We start from the raw sequence: 19,903 nt of genomic DNA, 5'->3' as shown, positions 1-19,903 counted from the left end.
TCAGCACCCTGCACCCTGGGTATTCTTCATGCCTCCTGGAGGCCACCTCTTCCCAGTACCTTCTGTACTTGCCACAGGAGTAGTTTGTATAACTCCATCAATCTTCTTCACTATACTCCTGGAAGATGACTCGAGAGCAGACTATATGTCCATTTTAGTCTTCCTGATCGCGGTGGTATCAGTATTTACAGGAAGAAAGGCAGGTGTATCACTATAGTATACAGTAGTGCGTTCAGATTGATTCTCAGCAGACTTTATGGATTGCATAGACTCAAGGGCAAGAGGGTTGGGGAGTTCCATCATGGAACGGGAGTCCTTGTCCCCCATGAGGGGAGTTTCTCCCTGTAATGTCCTGCTTTTGTGTAGGGAGCTCACCTTCCTAGTCTGGTCTAAGCCAACCCTCTGTTCACACACCAGGCCACCTAACAAAGGTTTTGGCGCAAGCCGATCAGGTAGGCCTCAAACCAGCAAGCATTATAGTCCACCCCCACAAGATGTTTAATGGCCCCTCTAGAGCTAGGGCATGGTCTAAACCAGTCCCAACCACTGTAGAGGTTGCAGGGCTGGGCTCAGATTTAACCCATGTGTGCACAACAGCAACTTTAGGCCTGCCTAGTGGCTTTCGTAAACAAAGTACCCCTCAGCCCCCAATCAAAAATGGCGTAGAAAAAGAATTCCAAAAATGAAATGGAACCCTAATGGCTATCACTAAGATTGCAGTAAATTGGCTTACTTTTCAAATGTTCATGTTAATCAGTCTAGCGTTTCCTGCTTTTTTCCATGACCCTTACACCTGAAAGGAAAACTCTTTAAATGCTTCACATGTACTGGGTAGTCCTGTTCTGCTTAGACAGAACAGTCAGGTCTTTATTTCTTTCGAAAAAGGTTTGGCAGGGGTGCCTGGTCACTAAATCTACCATTGCAAGGTGAGTTGTATGATGTGTTCAACTCTACTGTACACTAGCACACAAACCCTTTCATTTCAACAAGAGGAACTGGGGCAATTCTAGCTTTCATTGCACACTTTTCTTTAGATGTAACTTGCAAAGCAGCCACTTGGCGTTCGTTACACCTGATCACTCAATCCTATTGTGTAGACACACTAGCACAATCAGACCTACAGGAGGGACAGGCTGTACTTAAACATTTATTTTAAGCTGTTCCTATGGCTCACCCACCGGCATCTGTAGGTATGCTCGCTAGTCAAGGCAAAGCATTCAAGTCTAAACGGATTCACAAGCCTACGAACGCAGACGTTTCTTACACAATCTTTCTGTAGCTTATATCAGTTTATTTTATTTATTTTTACATTTATAAAGCGCACCAAACCCTTAGGCATCAGGGCGTGTTGCATAGTTGTTACTCTTAGTGCTTAGGTTACGGTTATGACTGAGCTACACCTCATGGTACAGGGGCTTCTGCCGAAGTACAGGTAAGCGTATTACAGTCAGGATTACAGGTACAGTGTGAGTTCAATCCAGTAGTTACAAGTATGTTAAATGTGAGTGCAGCGCAGGCTGCAATTGTCAAATCTAGTAGTTACAAATAGGTTAATAGCAAGTGCAGCACAGGCTGCAAAGAGTTCCGCTAGTTATGGAAACTAGATTCAAGCATAAGGGGAGGATAGTGTAAGCACATGTGATGCTGTGCAAAAACTAGGGTACATGGAGGGGTTGCGGCAAACCTAGGGCTTCTTGTCCAGGACAGGGATTGTGAGGCCTCTTTGAGTGAGGCTCTAAGGAGGGACTGGCATCGGCTGCTGGTTGCATTGTCTCGAGGCAAGATGGGGGTCGCAGCGGCAGCTAGCTGTTGGGTATACCATACCTGTTGGGTAAACAACCAGTGAACCTATGTGTAAGGTTGAAAGAACCAAGGGTGTCACTCTTAGGAATTCCTGCAACTAGTCACTTCCGAGCAACCGACGCTGTATCTCTGAGGACTCCCTCGTCACCTGACATTAACTGCATTCCACAGCCGCTAAACATTGGTGCCCAAAACTACCCATATCAACCCTGCCAGTAAATAACAAACGCACTCCTTCCACACAATCTGTATCTGAATCTGTTTAGTGCCCACACTTCCTCCCCTCATGAGCTGAACTACACACATTGGGCCTCATTACGAGTCCGGCGGTAACCGAGCCGGAAAAACTGGCAGGTTACCACCGGACTCCTATTACCATTCCGCCTCCGTGATTCCCGGAATCACCAGGGCATTACAAACCCGGTGACCCGGTAATTCCGGAGGCGGAATTCGGTAAATCCCCATTCCCATGGGAATCGGGAAGTGGAAACACTGGCATCCTGCTGTAATGGTGCCAGTGTTTCCACGTCCGCCTGCAGGAGTGACACCTCCCGCCTTCAGGACTCGAGATCAGCCGGTCCGGAAAGAACGGTGGTGGCGTATTTAGCACCACTCTTCTTTCCGGACCGGCTGACTCGTAATGAGGCCCATTGACTGATTTACTCATGCTGTTCACGTCAAGTCAGCAGAAGAAACAATCTGAAGATACAGATTCGTGAAGCATCATGGGTAACTGTATGTAGGATAAGGATTGTGTGAAAGGGAAGCCAGTGTTGATTTTACAGAAGTAAACCACTTGTAATACTTGGAACTGACCACTAGATGTCATCTTATGCAATGCTACGACTATAAACAGATATAAGCCACATAATGTGTAAGTACTGAGTAAGTAATCTATGATACGCACACACGCGTGCATTAAGTTGTTTGGAGTGTTACTTATATTTTTCTCCACAATACATGGTGCACACATCTTGGGACACGATTATATTGAGCCAGGATCTGAGGGTGTCAATTTGGGGAGGCATTGTGTGGGTACCGGTACCCATGCACCCAGGATCAAGATGATGACACGCAGAGGCGTTGCTAAGGGAGGCGCTAAGGGGGCTAAAGCCCCTGGTCTTTTGGTTGTAGCCCCGGATAGAATCTCAGGAGCTACAACCAAGTGGCTAGCTAGCCCCGTGTCCCGACAGTCCCAACATGAGCATAGCCCCTGGGTCTTTTCCAGACCTAGCAACACCCCTGATGACGTGCACCCCTATCGATACCTTCCTTTAACTTTTCAGTTAAGAACGTGTAATCATCTGTGCCAACCACAAGATAGCTGTTTATGTATGTATTTGATTCTAAACAAATAAAAGCTCTAAAAAGGCTATTTCAGAAAAGCAACTTTTGGCATACATTTTGCCTGGTTATATCACAAAACAACCCATGTACACCTATATTTTGTTGTTGTTAAATATTTTATTGTACATTTTCAGAATAACTAATGATTTATTTATACAGATATTAAGCTGAAGCACACAACACGATGACGTTCAGCCAGGAAAATGAAAAATCTGAGGGCTTCAATTTGTGAAGGCATTGTGTGGGTACCTGTACCCATACACGCATAATGGAGCTTGACAAGAACCCCTATCAATACCTTCCTTTAACTTTACGCTAAAGAACTTGTAATCCTCCGTGCCAACCACAAGATAGCTGTTTATGTATGCATGTGATTCTAAACCAATAAAAGCTCCAAAAAGGCCATTACAGAAAAGCAACTTTTGGCATACATTTTACCTGGTTACATCACAAAACCTTTATACACCGATTTTCTTTTGTTAAATAGTATTAAACATTTTCAGAATAAGAATTGTTTATCTATTTGTATTTGTATTTTATTGATTTATAAAGCGCCTTACGCCAAAGCGCTGTACAAAGAACAACATGATACATAAAAAACTGTTGAAGCATAACAATATGAATCAATCAAACAACAAAACAATGGAAGGAGCAATTAACTGAAAGGGGAGGGGGAAAAGGAGATGGGACAGGTTGGGGGAAGAGTGAAGGAGGAGGAGGGCAAGAGGGGGAAAGGGAGGGAGGAAGAGGGGGTGGAGGGGGGAGGGGAGAGAGTCGGGGAAAGAGAGAAGAATGGGGGAGTAGAAGGGGGATAGGGGATTTAAGGAGGAGGATGGAGAAGGAGAGATTTCAGGGAATTGCGGAATGAAGGGAAGGTGGGGGAAGAACGGATGGCAAGAGGAAGGGAGTTCCAGTGTAAAGGAGCCAAGAGCTGGAAGATACAGATATTAAGCTTGAAGTATGCATGTAACCATATAACAACAATTAGGATGGTAAATGTTATGTGGATGGTAAATGTTATGAGTGAAAACTGCATTCATAATCAAACCATTTACCTGTTTAATTGGGGAAAAGAGAAAACAGAGACCTACGGTAGAGGCGGTCGGATAGCTCAGGAGCAGCGCAAAGCGAACTTGTGTTCGGAGCAAGACACGCAGAGCAGCACACGTTTTGAAACCTGGTTGCGTGCTTGGAGGCTGAACTCTGGCATGAAGTGTGATATAAGAACCCAATTTAATAGTTTTTTTTAAGGTAGAGAAGGGATATATAGCATGATAACAATACTATTCAACTCTGAACCAGTTTAAGGGGGCTTTGGAACATTCATACATTTAGCGTGTTTGTACCCAAACAATGAGGGATCAGAGTTATTTGAAATATCTGTGAAATGAGACCTTTTTGAAAAACAAATATTCTATTCAATTAAAGTTTTAGAGCAACATTTTTCAGTTCTAGGAGTTGATCACATGTTTTCACCATAATGAAATTGATCATTCTTTAAATTTCCAATTAGGTGTAATAATCTAAAAAGTAATGGCAATTAATAACTTATGTAGACCTTGAGATTTATCACAGCTTATATCAGTATCACTGAGAGGTCCTTAAATATGGACAATAAGGATAAAGGGGCTGAAAATGTATTTTGTTTTGTAGAAGTAACCAAAAATCATGAATTAATTTTCAATCAAATATAGTTTGCAAACAAATAACATTGGGCGGTTGACAAGTCCAACTGAAATTTGGAGTATGCAGAGCAAATTCCGGAAATTCCTCATTTGTGTAAGGTTAACCTGATGCATACAGTAAATCATAAAATCCAAGTTTAGCTGCTGTTGTGAATTTAAAACATTTTAACCAAATGTTCTCCTGTTATTTTACAGATATTGAGAATTTACCCATTCTCTCCTGTTCATCATCTATGCTCAATGTATTTTGAGAATCTGCATCAAAATAGTTTATAAAGGCTTACAATGTGGCTGCTGTAATATGCAGCTTGGTCAAAAGGGATTGGACAACATTAGAAGGACATTTGTGTGTAGGAATATTGAGAGTGGACCCAATATTAGAGTTTTTTAAATCGGAATGCTCAAGTCTGTAAAACATCTGTAAGGAAGACAAGGGGGAGTGTTGATTATTTTGAATGAGTTAGTTAATTCAGAAAACTCCTTTCTTATACCAATCTGAATAAAATATAGTAAAGGATCTTTAGGGTAAACTGCTTGCGAGTGCGCTCGGGCTTAATGTATTTAGGATATCTTGGTGAGGTATGCTGCAGCACTGGTAATGTTGGTTCTTACCCTAGACCCAGTCCAAAATTAACAGATTATTTAGTTAAACCAGAGATCGAAACACGTGTTGGCTGGACTGCGTTTATGTTAATGAAATACCACTTCATGATGACTAATCAACTACACTGTATTTGTATTAATTCTATTTGCAAATTGTTATCGCACTAAGACTTTCCTGAAATATTTGCTAAGCGCAGTACACTGGTTTAACTAAATAATCCTGAATAAAATATAGACCTATTATTGGCTCAAATTGACTTATGATGCCAAAGGAATACATTTTTATGTGAGACCACTTTAATTATATAGTTGTAAAACGGTAATAAAGTGCTTATCCTGCAGTGCCAATCATAATGGAACAGAAGCCTGTAGCCTCCAAAGGTGTTATGATTCTATTCAGACTTTCATAGAAAAAATGATTACCAGATATTTTGTACTTTTAGGCTTTTTGTGATGAACTGGAGTCCATGATTCAGGACCAGTTCAAGAAGGGGAAGAATCCAGCTGGCCTGCTTGCTTTGCAGCAGATTGCAGATTTCATGACCACAACTGTACCAAACGTCTACCCTGCAACCCCACAAGGTGGAATGGCTGCCATCAACATGAGTGAGTGCAGAATTATTTTATTTGTGCATGCGTAACAATACGTACAGATTTTCTAATTTGTTCTGTGCTTTTTGGGGTCCATTGAATTCTCTGCAACATATACCATTTGAACTACAGTGCTGAGTAAGCAGCACTTTAATTATGGTTCAAATGCATGTTCTGTGGGAATTGGCTGTGCATTTTACCGTGTAATGTGAAATACCATGCCAGTAATGCAAACGTATTCATTTGAAGGCTGTCCATTGTATCTTGTAAATGTAAAATTGTGAATGTAAACTTGAACCCTTTATCTGCAATGTCATAAAGTTTGTGAACTGATGCACGTTAAAATATTTTGAAATTGTTGCATATAATACACTAGTAATTCAAATTTCCCCAAAATATGCATTTGTATTGTCTTTCACATATGTCTCTTGGAGACAAATATCTTGTAAATAGCCAGACAGTAGTCACTATTTGGACATCCACACAGATCTTACTCATGATGCCTACTTGTGCTGGTAATGGGGAAAAACTTCATTAGTTAAACTCAAAAACGTTACACTGTAATAGGTCCTAAAATACTAAAAGTTGCAGTGCTAATAAATGTAGTATTCGAGGGGATTGGGTCCTCCGACGTATTCCATATCTATGACATGTAATCACCACAGCTGTGCTGCTTCGGAAACTTTTTTCGGCGTCTGCGTCCTGCGTCGATGACGTCGATGCGCCGTCGTCGAGGACCTCCTCCGACGTCATCCGATGTGATAAGTAGGACGCACGACGCCCGTAGCCTCAGTTCCATTTTTTCCGCGAACGTGTTGCTTCGTGATTCTCGGTTCACGCCTCAACTCTTTAGAGTTCTGTTCTTCTCGGTTCTTCGAACCTGTTCGTTTTGTGAAAATCCTTGGTGTGAAGATGTCTTCTACTTCGTCTTCGACCCCGCGTCCGGGTTTCAAGAAGTGCGGGGAGTGTGGGTCCAAGATGTCGGTGACGGACCCGCACGACGCCTGCCTCTGGTGCCTCGGGGAGGCCCACGACACAGATGACTGTATCGACTGCCAGTCGCTCACGTCCAAAGCCTTACGCGAACGTAAGAAGAAGTTGTCGGTAGGTCGGGTGTCCAAGCCCAGGAAGTCGAAGTCTGCGGGGCTTTCGACGGATGATTCGAGGGGTGACTCTCCGCGTCATCGTCGGAAGTCTCGTGGGTCTCCTTCTAGGAGTCGGTCTCGCCACTCCTCACCCTCTTCGAGGCATTCTCGGAAGCGCCGGCACCGGTCGTCTTCCAGGTCCTCTTCGGAGGACTCTGCCCGGCACGTCGCTTACCCCACCAGCCGTGCGATGCCGGAGGAATGGGCTTCCTTCGGGAAGAAAATGCTGGCGATTCTTGAGTCGCAGGGTACTATTCCGTCCGCGCCCCTGAGTGGGGTCGGTCGTGAGAGGTCGAGAGACACCGCTCGCAAGAGTGGTCGGCACGAGTCACGGGAGAGGTCCCGTTCGGACAAGGAGACTCGTTCTCGACGTACCCGTTCCAGGTCCCGGTCCTCGACGCGTTCGAGACCGCATGCACCTGTGAGGTCTTCGAGGAAGACATCGACGTCTGAGGCGTCGAGGGCGTCGACAGGCTTTCTCGAGGCTCCAGCTCCGAGGAAGTCGTCAATGCCGTTGACGCTCAGGTTGTTGAGGGACACGCTCGGGGCTCCGGCTTCGAGGGCTGTGTCGACAGCGCTGTTGCTGGAGGCGCTGCATCTGACGTCGGCGCCGATTTCCTCGACGCCGATCCTCTCGGCACCGATGCCATCGACGCCTTTCGTGTCGGAGGTACCCCGTGGCACGGGAGAACCCCCTAGGAAGGCTCTGGTTAAGAGCAAGCACTCTCGGGTGCCTTCTTTTCGCCACCTGGACTATATTTCAGAGGCGGATGAGGATTCTGATGGCCTGGTTCCTAGTTAGGTTCCAGATGAAATTGTCTCGGGCCATAGTCAGTTTGACGATTTGAGACAGTCACTGCATGATGCCAGTGGACTGGACACCTCTCCGGAGGTGGTGTTTGTAGGCCTGAGCCTGGCTCTCATGCCGATTCCTCGTACCGGCACCTTATGGCTAGGGTTTCTGAGTACTTGGGATGGTCTGCTCCCCCAGGGGAGTTTGTGCAGGATGATCTGACGGACATCCTTGATGTTGGTCCCCCAACTGATCCGGTACTGCCGTTCCATATGGCTTTACAGAGAAGGGTGGCGGCGGCTTGGACTGCTCCGGAGAGTCTCCCGGCGGTGGGCAAAATACCGTCCAGCCAGTAGCGACCCCTGCTACTTGACCAGGCACCCTACTCCTGAGAGTTTGGTGGTGCAGACGGCCCCGGCAAAGCAGGCGTCGTACCCTACCATCCCTCCTGATAGGGACGACAAACGTTTTGATGGCTGGGCGAAGAAAGTGTTTTGTTCTGGTGGAATGGCGCTTCAGGCGGCCAACTCCATTTGTGCCTTGTCTCGTTTCACACACACTCTGTGGAACTGTGTTGCGTTTGCGGCTGAACATATTCCCGAAGGGGACGAACGGGATGGTTTCCTTGCTATGGTCCAGGATGGTATGGATGCCATGTGTGAGTCCGTTCAGTCGGGTTTGGAGTTAGCTGAATGCGTCAGTAGGTCCATGGCGGCGAGCACCGTCATACGCAGGTTTGCGTGGTTGCGGAAGTCGGGTTTTGCTCCTGATGTGCAGTCTCGGCTCCTCAACATGCCCTTTGACGGTGAACACCTTTTTGGCGGCAAGGCTGACGAGAGCCTTGAGAGGTTGCAGACCTCGAAAGCTGCAGCGAAGTCGTTGGGCGCTGCAGTTCGCCAACCTCTGCCTTTTCGTCCGAGGGAACAGCAGTGGAGGGGTGGTTCCTTTCGCTATTACTCGTCCTTCAGTAAAGCAAGAGGAGCTGGCAGTCAAAGAGGCCAACGCAGAGGTACCAGAGGTGGAGGACAGGGTACCCGTGTTGCCTCTTTGCCCTCAGGTAACGCCGTGGCCGCTCCCACTCAGTCATGAGGCCATGTCCCATGGTTCGCCGGTTGGGGGAAGGCTGGCACAGCATCTTGTAGAGTGGCAAGCCATTACTTCAGATGTGTGGGTTCTGGAGATCATAACCCACGGCTACTGTCTTCCCTTTCGGCACAGGCCTCGCGACAATCCACCGGGGAACCTCTCTTTGCAGAGTCCGGATCCGCTCCTTGCGCAGGAAATTCAAGCCCTGCTGGAGAAAGGCGCCATAGAACTGGTGCCTGTAGCGGAGAGGATCATGGGATGGTATTCCGCTTATTTTTTGATTTCGAAGAAAGACGGGGGATTGAGACCCATCATGGACTTGCGCGGTTTGAACAAACTCCTCAGGAAGGACAAGTTCAAGATGGTTACTCTCTCTCAAGTCCTCCAGGCCCTTCAGCTTCAGGACTGGTTGGTGTCACTTGACCTCAAGGATGCTTACTTCCATGTGCCGATCCATCCGAAGTACAAGAAGTACCTGAGGTTCGCGGTTGGCGACTCGCACTTTCAGTTTCGGGTCCTGCCGTTCGGATTGACATCCGCCGAGGGTTTTCACCAAGCTCATGGTGGTGGTGGCAGCGCATCTCAGGCAAGGGGGGATTCACGTCTACTCCTACCTGGACGATTGGTTGATCAGGGGGAGCTCTCCCGAGCAAGTCCTGGATCATCTGTCTGTCACCTGCCACTCCCTTCACAGGCTGGGCTTCTCCCTCAATTTAAAGAAGTCCCATTTGACGCCAACACAGCGGCTCCAGTACATCAGAGCAGTGCTCGACACTTCCCTGGGGCAGTGTTTTCCTCCCCAGGTGAGGGCTCTTCACATTCAGCAGATGGTGCACAAGTTTCAGCATGCCCAGACGCTCCCAGTGTTCGAGTTCTTGAGGTTGCTCGGCCTCATGGCATCCTGCATTCTTCTGGTGCCAGAGGCTCGCCTGCGGATGAGATCTTTGCAGTGGGCACTCAAGACGCAATGGTCGCAGTCCTCCGGCAGAATGTCGGACCCGGTTCAGGTGCCGCCCTCGGTCGCCCGGGACCTTCTGTGGTGGGCGGTCGAAGGCAACTTGATGAAGGGGGCTCCATTTTGGCTTCCCTGGCCGGAAGTGACGATCGTGACGGATGCATCCCTCACGGGATGGGGAGCTCATGCCAACGGGCTGACAGTCAGCGGTCGTTGGCCTCCGTCGGAGACCAGACTCCATATCAATCTGTTGGAGCTGAGGGCCGTCAGGCTAGCCCTGAAGGCTTTTCTGCCGACTGTGCGAGGAAAGAATGTCCTGATCCTGACGGACAACACAGTGGCCATGCACTACCTCAACAAAAAGGGGGGGCAGGGTCACTTCCTCTGTGCAGGGAGGCGATGCAGCTCGAGTTCTGGGCCATCCAGCAGGAAGTTTCGATCTCTGCAGTTCATCTGGACGGAGACGAAAACGTGGCGGCGGACGCTCTGAGCAGGCAGAGCGCGATCTCTCACGAGTGGGAGTTGGCTCAGGAGATTCTCCTGGAGATCTTCGCCCTTTGGGGGATCCCTCAAGTGGATCTCTTCGCCTCCAGTGTCAACCGGAAGTGCGAAAGGTTTTGCTCGCGGGAATTCCCTCCAAAAGGAGCCTTAGGAGACGCGTTCGTGGTGGAGTGGTCATTCCCGCTGCTGTACGTGTTTCCTCCAGTCCCCGTCATCCCGCAAGTGCTGCGGAGGTTACGGAAGTTGGGTTCCTGAATGATCCTCATTGCTCCGGCGTGGGCTCGGAGGACGTGGTACCCGGACCTTCTCGACTTGTCCATCTGCCCTCCACATCGTCTTCCCTACCGAGACGATCTGCTCTCACGGGAGGGAGGTCAGGTTCTCCATCCAGAGGTCAGATCCCTCAACCTTCACGCTTGGCTTCTGAAAGGTTGAGGTATAAGGATTGGGACCTTCCTGAAGACGTGATGGAGGTGTTGCTTTTGGCCCGAAGGCCAGCAACAAAGTCTCTGTACCGTTGCCGTAAGTTCAGCGACTGGTGCAGAGTTCAGAATGTGGATCCTTTTGTATGTGACATCCCCATGGTTCTGTCCTTTTTACTTTCTTTGGACCACAGGGGCTTGCAAGTGGGTACCATTAAAGGTTACCTGGTGCGCTGTCCATCTTTAAGCGCTCGTCTGAAGAGTGTTCTTACTTTAAAATCCCTTTAATTTCACAGTTTCTGAAAGGGCTCACTAATGTGTTCCCTCCGTCACCTTTCCTGGTGCCCAGTTGGGATTTAAACCTTGTTCTTAAGTTTCTTACGGGTGCTCCGTTTGAGCCTTTACATTCTTGCCCTTTGAGGCTGTTAACTCTGAAAACTGTGTTTTAGTTGCGGTTACTTCTGCTCGCAGAGTGAGTGAGTTACAGGCACTTTCAGTTAAGCCACCCTTCACTGTATTTCACAAGGACAGGGTTGTCCTTAGAGTTCGTCCTTCTTTTCTTCCGAAGGTAGTGACGGAATTTCATTTGGCCCAGAAGGTTGTTCTTCCAACATTCTATCCTCCTCCGCATCCTGGTAAGGAAGAGGAGAGGCTCCATGGGCATGATCCTAGGAGAGCTTTAAGCTTTTATGTTCACGCATGTCCCGGGTCAGAGTGGATGATCAACTCTTTATTGGTTACGCTGGAAAGCGTTTGGGGCAAGCTGTGACGAAACAGACTGTCTCGCTGGATTATTTTGGCCATCTCGGAGTGTTACCGCTTGGCGGGTAAGGACCCACCGGCTGGCTTGCGGGCCCATTCTACCAGGGGTATGGCTGCATCTACTGCCCTGCAGAGCGGGGTTCCTATTCGCAACATCTGTGATGCAGCCACCTGGGCTTAAGTACATACATTTGTACGTCACTATTCCCTCGATTCCATCCGAGGACAGGATCTGGCCTTTGGCAAGGCGGTCCTTTGCTCTGCTATTTGATTGGCAATTCTAAATTTTGATTCTAAATTTGTTCCCTCCTCCTTGATCTGGTACTGCTTTGGGAGTCTGTCATAGATATGGAATACGTCGGAGGATCCAATCCCCTCGAAGAACAAGTTACTTTCTTACCTGGTAACGTTCTTTCGATTGGGCTGGTCCGATGACGTATTCCATATCGCTCCCGCCCTGCCTTCCCCACTGCAGAATTTCTTTTGCGATTGCAGCTTACGTTCAGCAAGGCTTTGTGTCTGACTGGCAGTTGACTAATGTCACACGTTCTGGGGGAAAAAACTACAACTGAGGCTACGGGCGTCGTGCGTCCTACTTATCACATCGGATGACGTCGGACGTCGGAGGAGGTCCGCGACGACGGCGCATCGACGTCATCGACGCAGGACGCAGACGCCGAAAAAAGTTTCAGAAGCAGCACAGCTGTGGTGATTACATGTCATAGATATGGAATACGTCGTCGGACCATCCCATCGAAAGAACGTTACCAGGTAAGAAAGTAACTTGTTCCTCTTAATACAAAGTTTGTATAGTCAAAATTCAAACTTCACTGTTTTATGTTGTAGCTCATCTTAACATCCTTTTTTAGCTGTGCTAAGTTGAAATGTGAATTTGGTTCTACTTTGGTAAAGTAATTTTTATTTGTGCTAATACTCCTATTGTCAAATTAGCAAAATGTCATTTTAGATAGTTTTCTACTTTGGAACCTAAACTGCTTTTGAAAGTTATTTTTTTTTGTAAACCTTTTATTGGTTTCATTTCAAACAAACAGTGCACCTTAACCTGGTGCATAAACTACTCAAACCCCAACACCTCGCTTTTCCTTCCCATCCCCTTCTTTAAAGTCGCTCCAAAAAGGCCAACATAGTCCGCTAGTCCACAACTGTCTCTTCTTCTCCATAATCCAGGGAGCTATCCGTGTGCAATTGTTCGGGTCCCAGGCCTGACAGAGATGCGATTAGATGTTGCCACACCATCAGTGACTCTGTTTCCTCTTCCCCTCCTCTACATGCAGCCTCCCCCCAGACCACTGTTTCAGCCTCGGCCCACTGCAAAAGGTCCCTCCACCAGGTATACACACTGGGTCTCGCCTGAGCTTTCCACACCATGGCTATCCTTCTTTTTGCTAAAATATAAGCCAGGTCTTTCAGTTTGCACACATGCTTGAGTTTGCGCAGTCTAGGGAAGCCCCCCACCATGCATGCCCACAGGGAGTCTACCACCAATTCAATCCCCTTTGAGGCCAGTCGGTCTGCTATTTCCTTCCAATATCTCTCAATTTCGGGACAAGCCCAGAACATGTGTAACATCCCAGCATTTTCTACCCCACATTTCGGGCATCGCTGTGTAGTCACGTTTGTGAACTTGGCAATTCTCTTGGGGGTCATATATGCTCTGAGTAATATACAACTGAATCTGTTTTAAACGGGCATTCCGTGACACTTTTCTGTGATACTCTTGTGCCCTTTCCCATAGCCCATCACTTTTTGCTTCCCCGCTTTCTTCTTCCTAGTCCCGCCTCGTCTGAACCACCTCCTTTCCCACTTTAGACATCAGTATTTCGTATATTCTGGAGACCTCATGACCCCCGTCTGACACCGTTTGGAACATTTCTATGGCCTTGTCTGGTTGCTGGGTCAATTCTACTTCTGACCATGCCTTTTTCAATATTGCCACCAGCCTCTCATACGTGATATACTGCCCGCTATGTAGGCATGTGTTCTCTCTTAAGCTATCCAACTCTATTCTGCCATCTCCTTGCCACACATCCCCTACTGTTGTCACCCCCACCGGCTCCCAGTGTTCCCTTATGGCACGTCTCAATTGATCATCTATCCCCTTTAATGTCACCAGAAGGATTTGCGGGGAGCACAGCGTCCTTACCAGCAATCCACAGGTCCTATGCCAGATCTTCCTACCCAGGGTCAGAAGCGCCACTCTCCCGCTTTTTTCGGGGGTTCCATTACCCACATCCATTCATTTAAGAAGTATGGCATGCATTCCGCCCTCAATAGTCTCGATTCTGAGGTGGTGTCTTCGGAGAGCCATCTGGCTACATATTGTAATTGGCCCGCTAGGTAACACACCTCAAAATTGGGCAGTTTAATACCCGCAGTTTAATTCATGTGGGTTTTGTAATTTCCATAGGGCTACCCGGTTTCTGGTATTCTGCCAGATGAACCCTCTACAGATATTGTAGATTTTATTTAAAAAGCGTTTGGGTATCAGATACGGGACATTTGCAAAGTTGTCTAGCAGCCTGGGCAATACTATCATTTTAAGCAATGCCGTTCTCCCCATCATGGTTAAGGGTGGCCTTGTCCAGAATGTCATACTGCGTTGACTCCCTACCACTGCTTGCTCTGTATTATTCCTATGTTCCTCTCTAGCATCGTGGTATACATTTATCCCCAGGTATCTGAAGGTGTCTACCACCCATTCAGTCTGTAACACAGGCAACCTGTCTTGAGGTATTCCTATATATCTCCCTAGTGGGAATATCATGGGCTTCCATGGGTTTATCGTTCTACCCGATATTAGTGCATATCAATCTAATACCTCTAGTATGTATTGTATGTTTTCGTCCGGGTATTTTAGATACAACAGCATGTCATCAGCATACAGTGATATCAAGTGCTGTCCGCCTTTCGTTGTAATGCCAACCTCACTGTGCTGATATCTGAGGTATGCCGCCAGGGGCTCTAGTGCTAAGATGAACAGCATCGGGGGACCAAGGGCAGCCCTGTCTACTTCCCCGGCCTAATGTCCATCTTTCTGATATCACCGGCCCAGTCTGGACTCTAGCAATCGGCGCACTTTATAATAACTTCACCCATTGTAGATACACCAGTCCTATCCTGAACTTCTTTAGGACCGCTAGTAGCCAGGACTATTTAACAGAGTCAAAAGCCTTGCCTGCTTCTAATGAGACTATCGCTAGTTCTTGGGAGTTTCCTGTGGTCTGGTCTATAACATGGTGCAACCTCCTGAGATTATCAGAAATGCTCCGCTTGGGTACATATCCTATGGTCGTGGTGTTTCGGGGCACTTATCAATGCTTTCAATCTGTTTGCCATCACCGCGGTAAGGATCGTGCTGTCCTGATTTAATTTCGATAACGGTCTGTAGGTTCCACAATCAGTGTCTATTTTGCCCGGTTTGAGGAGCAGAGCGATGACCGCTTCTCTCAAAGTCTCCGGCAGCCTACCCCATTCAAATGCCTCATTTAACATGGCCAACATTGGTGGAAGCAGGTCTGCCATATACGTCTTATCAAATTCACTTGGGAGGCCATCGGCCCCCGGCGCCTTATTGGTGGGTAGGTTACGGATTACATACCCAGGTTCCTCCAATTGCAGTGGTGCCTCAAGTCGTTCTCTATCGGTTATCTCTAACCTGGGAAGGATGATGTCCTCCAGCACTTCATTTGCATCTATTTCTTCTACTTCTGTTGTATCAGCATACAATTTACGATAGTATCTCTGGAAGCACTCATTTACTCCTTCTTGTGTGTCCTTGAGCGCGCCATCCTCGCTGCGCATCTCCCGGAACACCTGTCTCGGGGTCTCACTTTTACACAACCAGGCTAATAATCTGCCTGGTTTATCCCCTTCCGCATGTTGTCTTTCTATACATTTCCTATAGTTGAGGTTACATAATCTCTCCCAGTGGGATTTACATTTTTTGGTTAGGTGTCTTATCGCCTCAGTGTTTTCTGGGGTGTCTGGTCTCTCTTGCATTTTAGCCTCAATCTCCTTTTCTGTGGTTTGCAGTTCTGTTGTTATGCCCGCAACAGCCGAGTTGACTTGGATATTGCAGCCCACCTAATTAATACCGTCAATGCGTCCCAGAGTGTACCCGCTGATGCAACGCTTCCCCCATTTATTTCGAAGTATTCCTGTAACGCTTTTCTTAGGTCTTCCCTGAATATGGTATCCCTCAGTGCTTCTGCCCGAAGTTTCCATGTCGGGATCCTAGGCCTGGGCGACAAAATCTGCCATGTCACCAACAGTGGCGTATGGTCAGATAGTACTGCTGCTTTATACTCTGCCTCTTTGATCTCTTCCACCATGGAGCCAGACACTAGTATATAGATTAACCTGGTGTATAAATCATATGGGGCAGCATAATGTGAATACCCCTTACTATTGGGGTGGAGCTTCCTCCATATGTCAGTGAGCTGGAAGTCTCGTATGAGTATGGTCAGGGCCCTCGCAGCAGGGTTGAGCTTGGTTATTTTGTCATCTGACCTATCCATCTTGGGGTCTATTGTACAGTTGAGGTCCCCTCCTATTATGACCGCTCCTTCCATGTAATGGCTAACAATGGTATACACATTTCTGAAATAAGATGCAGTGTTGTTGTTCGGGGAATATATAAACTAGGTTGATGATTTTATTGCCCACCATCCCTTTCACTAGCACCATTCTCCCCTCTTCTCTTACCTCCTGTTGCAACAGTTTAAACGGGACGTGGGGCGCAATCCATATAAGGACCTCCCTAGCGTATACTGAGTTTGTGGCGCCTAGTATGGTCCCTTTACACTTCCTCTTCATTAACTCTAGTTTCTCTTTAGTTAAGTGGGTTTCCTGTAACATTGCTATATCTATCTTCTGCCGGCGTAAGTACATCATAACTTTGTTGCGCTTTAGATAGGTATTTAACCCGCGTACATTCCAGGTCACAATTCTAAGGTCCCCCATTTCAGCTATATCCTACTCCACCTACCCTACTCCCCCACCTTTTCCTGTACAGATTTAGTTGTGATTGTGGACCTTCCTTGTTGAGCTCCTGTGTCCTCTTGGTTGATCCCTCCCCATCCCACTTCCCTCTCTCAAACCCAAACACACCTCTAACTACTCCCTGCTTCCCAGCTGCCTCCTTCCTCCGCCTATCCTGTCCACAACTGTCTCCCCTCCTCCCCTTCCATCATCCCCAACGGATTCCCAGCTCCATCTTTGGATCTCAGGCTATCCCACATCTAGCCCCTTTCTTGGCTACAGCCAATACTTGGTGCACAGCGGGAGGATACCGCCCTACTGGCAAATTACCTACTCAAACTATCAGGGGTAGGTCCTGCTTTGTCTGTGGGTCTCCCTTTAAACTATAGTGTGCCGCCTATTAATCATTCTTAGCTTACTGTTCAGACCATTGTACTTCAGACCATACAAGTCCTCATGTTGAGTATGTATATTAAATCCCTATTATCTAGGCCCAATGGCACGACCGGTGTGTCTCCGTTACATTCCCCGGCTACCTGTATCCCCACATCAGAATTTTAATATGGCGTTGATTAATTTATCCTGTCCGCCTCTCTCCGATCCAGCCTCCGCGCCTGGGCAGCCATGGATGTGCAAACAGTTCGTTGCCTCCTCTGGATCTTAAAAAAAAGTGTGCTTTGCCCTTATGTAAGATCTTTAGCTTTGCGGGGTACATCAGCATGTATTTGAATCCTGCCGCCCTCAGCCGTCTCTTCAATGCTACATAGCAGAAGCGCTGTCTCTGCACCCGCATGGTGTAGTCCTGATACACTGTGACTGTCGCCGCCGCTCGGGTTATTGTTCCGCCTTTTCGAAAAAAAATTAGGATCTTTTCTCTGTCTTTGTAGTTTAGGATTTTTGCGATGCTTGCTCGCGGGGGTGCTCCGGGTGGCAGCCTCCTTGCCAAGGCCCTGTGTGCTTGTTCGATCGTAAACCCTTGAGAGAGCTTAACGGCTCCAATTTCTGGGTCAGCATATTTTCCACGTATTCTGTAGGGTTCATTCCCTCTTCACCTTCCGGCAGTCCCACCACGCGGATGTTGTTGCGCCTTGCACGCCCCTCTGCTTCCTCAGCACGGTTTTCCAAGTTACGCACTTGTTGTTTAAGTATGTGGACCTCTTTGGTGTTGGTGATGCCCACCTCCATGTTGGTTTTCACTGCGCTCTCAAGGCTACTCGTGCGCTCCGCTAGTGCCCTGACATCATGTCTCAGGAGGTTGATGTCCACACCCACTGCATCGATCTTGAATTCCAGTGCCGCTCTGTGGTCCGCTATTGTGGTGTTCCACGAGGATTTCATGTCCATGATGGCCTGCAGGATCAATTGGTCTTCCTGCGGCAGTACCGGCATGTCTTGCCGGCCAGGTTTCACTTGTGCTGTTGTGGTCAGGGATTGTGGTGGCTTAGTGAAGATGTCCATTGTTGGTTGCTTTCCTTTGGTCTTGCCACCCTTTTGCGCCATCATTTCTGATGCCTCCAGATGGCTCCTTGCCGCGCAGGGTCTTGTGTCCTTAGCACTGCGATTTTCCTTGTTATGCCCCTGGCTTCCTGCTGTATGTATTTGGTGTTTCCGGTGGAGCAGTTATTTGGTTGCTGCCTTGGTGCCCTGCTTCTATTTTGCTGGATTCGTCGGCTTAATGTGAAGTCTCACAGGCTCTCCTCCAGTGCGCATTTAGTGGTCTGCGGTGTGTTCCTACAGTGTTTGTTCCTAGAACGCTGCCCCGTTGGGCCTCTGAGCACTTCTGTACCTGGTTATCTGTCTGGCAGTACTGTGTGTGGTTCCAATGTCACCAGTCCATCTTTTGGTCGCGTCACCCCGGGTCTTGTTTTCGCCTCTTGTTGCTACTGTCTGAGCCCTAGGACTGGCCTTTGTAATGCTGCTCCGTTGTGTGCACCCGGGCTCCCCCTGGATCAAATTATGGGCACTCGGCCTCTTCTGTTGCATGCAGGTCTTAAGTCTGGCCGGCGCCACCCAGTTTTCAGCTCTGTTCAGGTCCTCAATGAGGGTCTCGCTGTGTCCTCTTGGCATACACTAACTCTGTAGTGATTCTGGGGGGGCCATTAAGCTACCTTGCTTCTTGTCTCACTACTGTGGTAGACTGTGCATGGCCCTTGTATTGTTTACATGTTCCCAGACAGACCATTGACTACGGCCCCCTGGGTCTTTGTTAGGGAGAATTCTCTGTTTAGGCTGAATTTCCCTACCTAGTGAGTCCCCCAGCAGCTTTGCTGGATTTCTGGGGTTTAATTTTTTTCTCCTGCCAAGAGTGAGACTCTTTTACCCTCACTCTTGGACATGTTGAAGTGTGTTTTCTTGGTTAAACCTTGTGTTGAATGGGCTATGGGGTCTTTTACTCCATAGGGCCTCATGTATTTTTGTGATGTGGGTCACACAGCACCCTCTGTGCCGTGACCCAGGGGTGTCCTAGGGACTCCCCAACATAGACTCCATACCCTGGGACTGACTACTGTCTCCCAGGGCATGTAAAGTCACCAAAGACTTTGCTAGTCTTGAATCCTGAACAGAACCAGTACAAACCATCATATTGTGGACGTACTGGCTGGGGCAATTCGATTGCCCCAGGGTCTGTTAGTCGAGGGGGCACGTCTCCGTCCCCCCTGATCGAGTTTTGGCTGGTGGCAGTGGAAACTACTTTTTATATTCGACCGCGAATATTTCCCTATGGGATTTCCCATTGTTTTAGGCTAACACATTTAATTATTTATTTACGGTAGCCTTAAACATACCGCCGGTTTATATATTTATTTTTATAACTCCGGTTGGGACTTTTTGCCAAAACTTGATTCTAAAATGGCGTTGGTGTTCGCCTCTGTAACTCTGACCCAAAGTGGAGCCCTTTGTTCCACTTTTGGCGGGCTTCTCCACAGAAGCCCTCCAAAGTGGTGCCACTCTGTCTGGGGTACTTAGGAGGGGTGGAGGGGGATTTAGGCACCCTGGACTGAGTTACCTTGGTAACTCAAGTCGCACTCCGTCCTGATTGGCCCAAGTGGTGAGCCGCCCGGCTCACCACTTAGCATGTTTGAGTGACAGCTAGGCTGGGTGAATGGGGGTTTGCTGCATAAAAGCAGGGCTTTGGGGACTGGGACTTCAGAAGTCGCCACAGGACCAAGAATCCGACGAGGGAAGAGCTGAGCCGACCTGCTTCGACG

The 19,903-nt window shown here is 47.9% G+C and overlaps 1 protein-coding gene across 17 annotated transcripts in view; it reads left to right on the top strand.

The window, feature by feature from the left end:
* The window catches only part of LOC138516732 (alpha-adducin-like), a 1,440,750-nt gene that overhangs the window by 315,757 nt on the left and 1,105,090 nt on the right, over positions 1–19,903 (top strand). For all 17 annotated transcript variants that reach the window (XM_069632078.1, XM_069632071.1, XM_069632077.1 and 14 more), the window contains exon 3: positions 5,882–6,044. In XM_069632078.1, the coding sequence (XP_069488179.1) occupies positions 5,882–6,044 (163 nt within the window). The remainder of the gene's footprint in view (positions 1–5,881; positions 6,045–19,903) is intronic.

The sequence above is a fragment of the Ambystoma mexicanum genome, chromosome 6q (assembly GCF_040938575.1).
Source record: "Ambystoma mexicanum isolate Mex_15411 chromosome 6q, UKY_AmexF1_1, whole genome shotgun sequence".
NCBI classification, from domain to species: domain Eukaryota; kingdom Metazoa; phylum Chordata; class Amphibia; order Caudata; family Ambystomatidae; genus Ambystoma; species Ambystoma mexicanum.
Note: the sequence above shows the minus strand (reverse complement) of the source record. Positions and strands in the feature narration are given on the sequence as shown.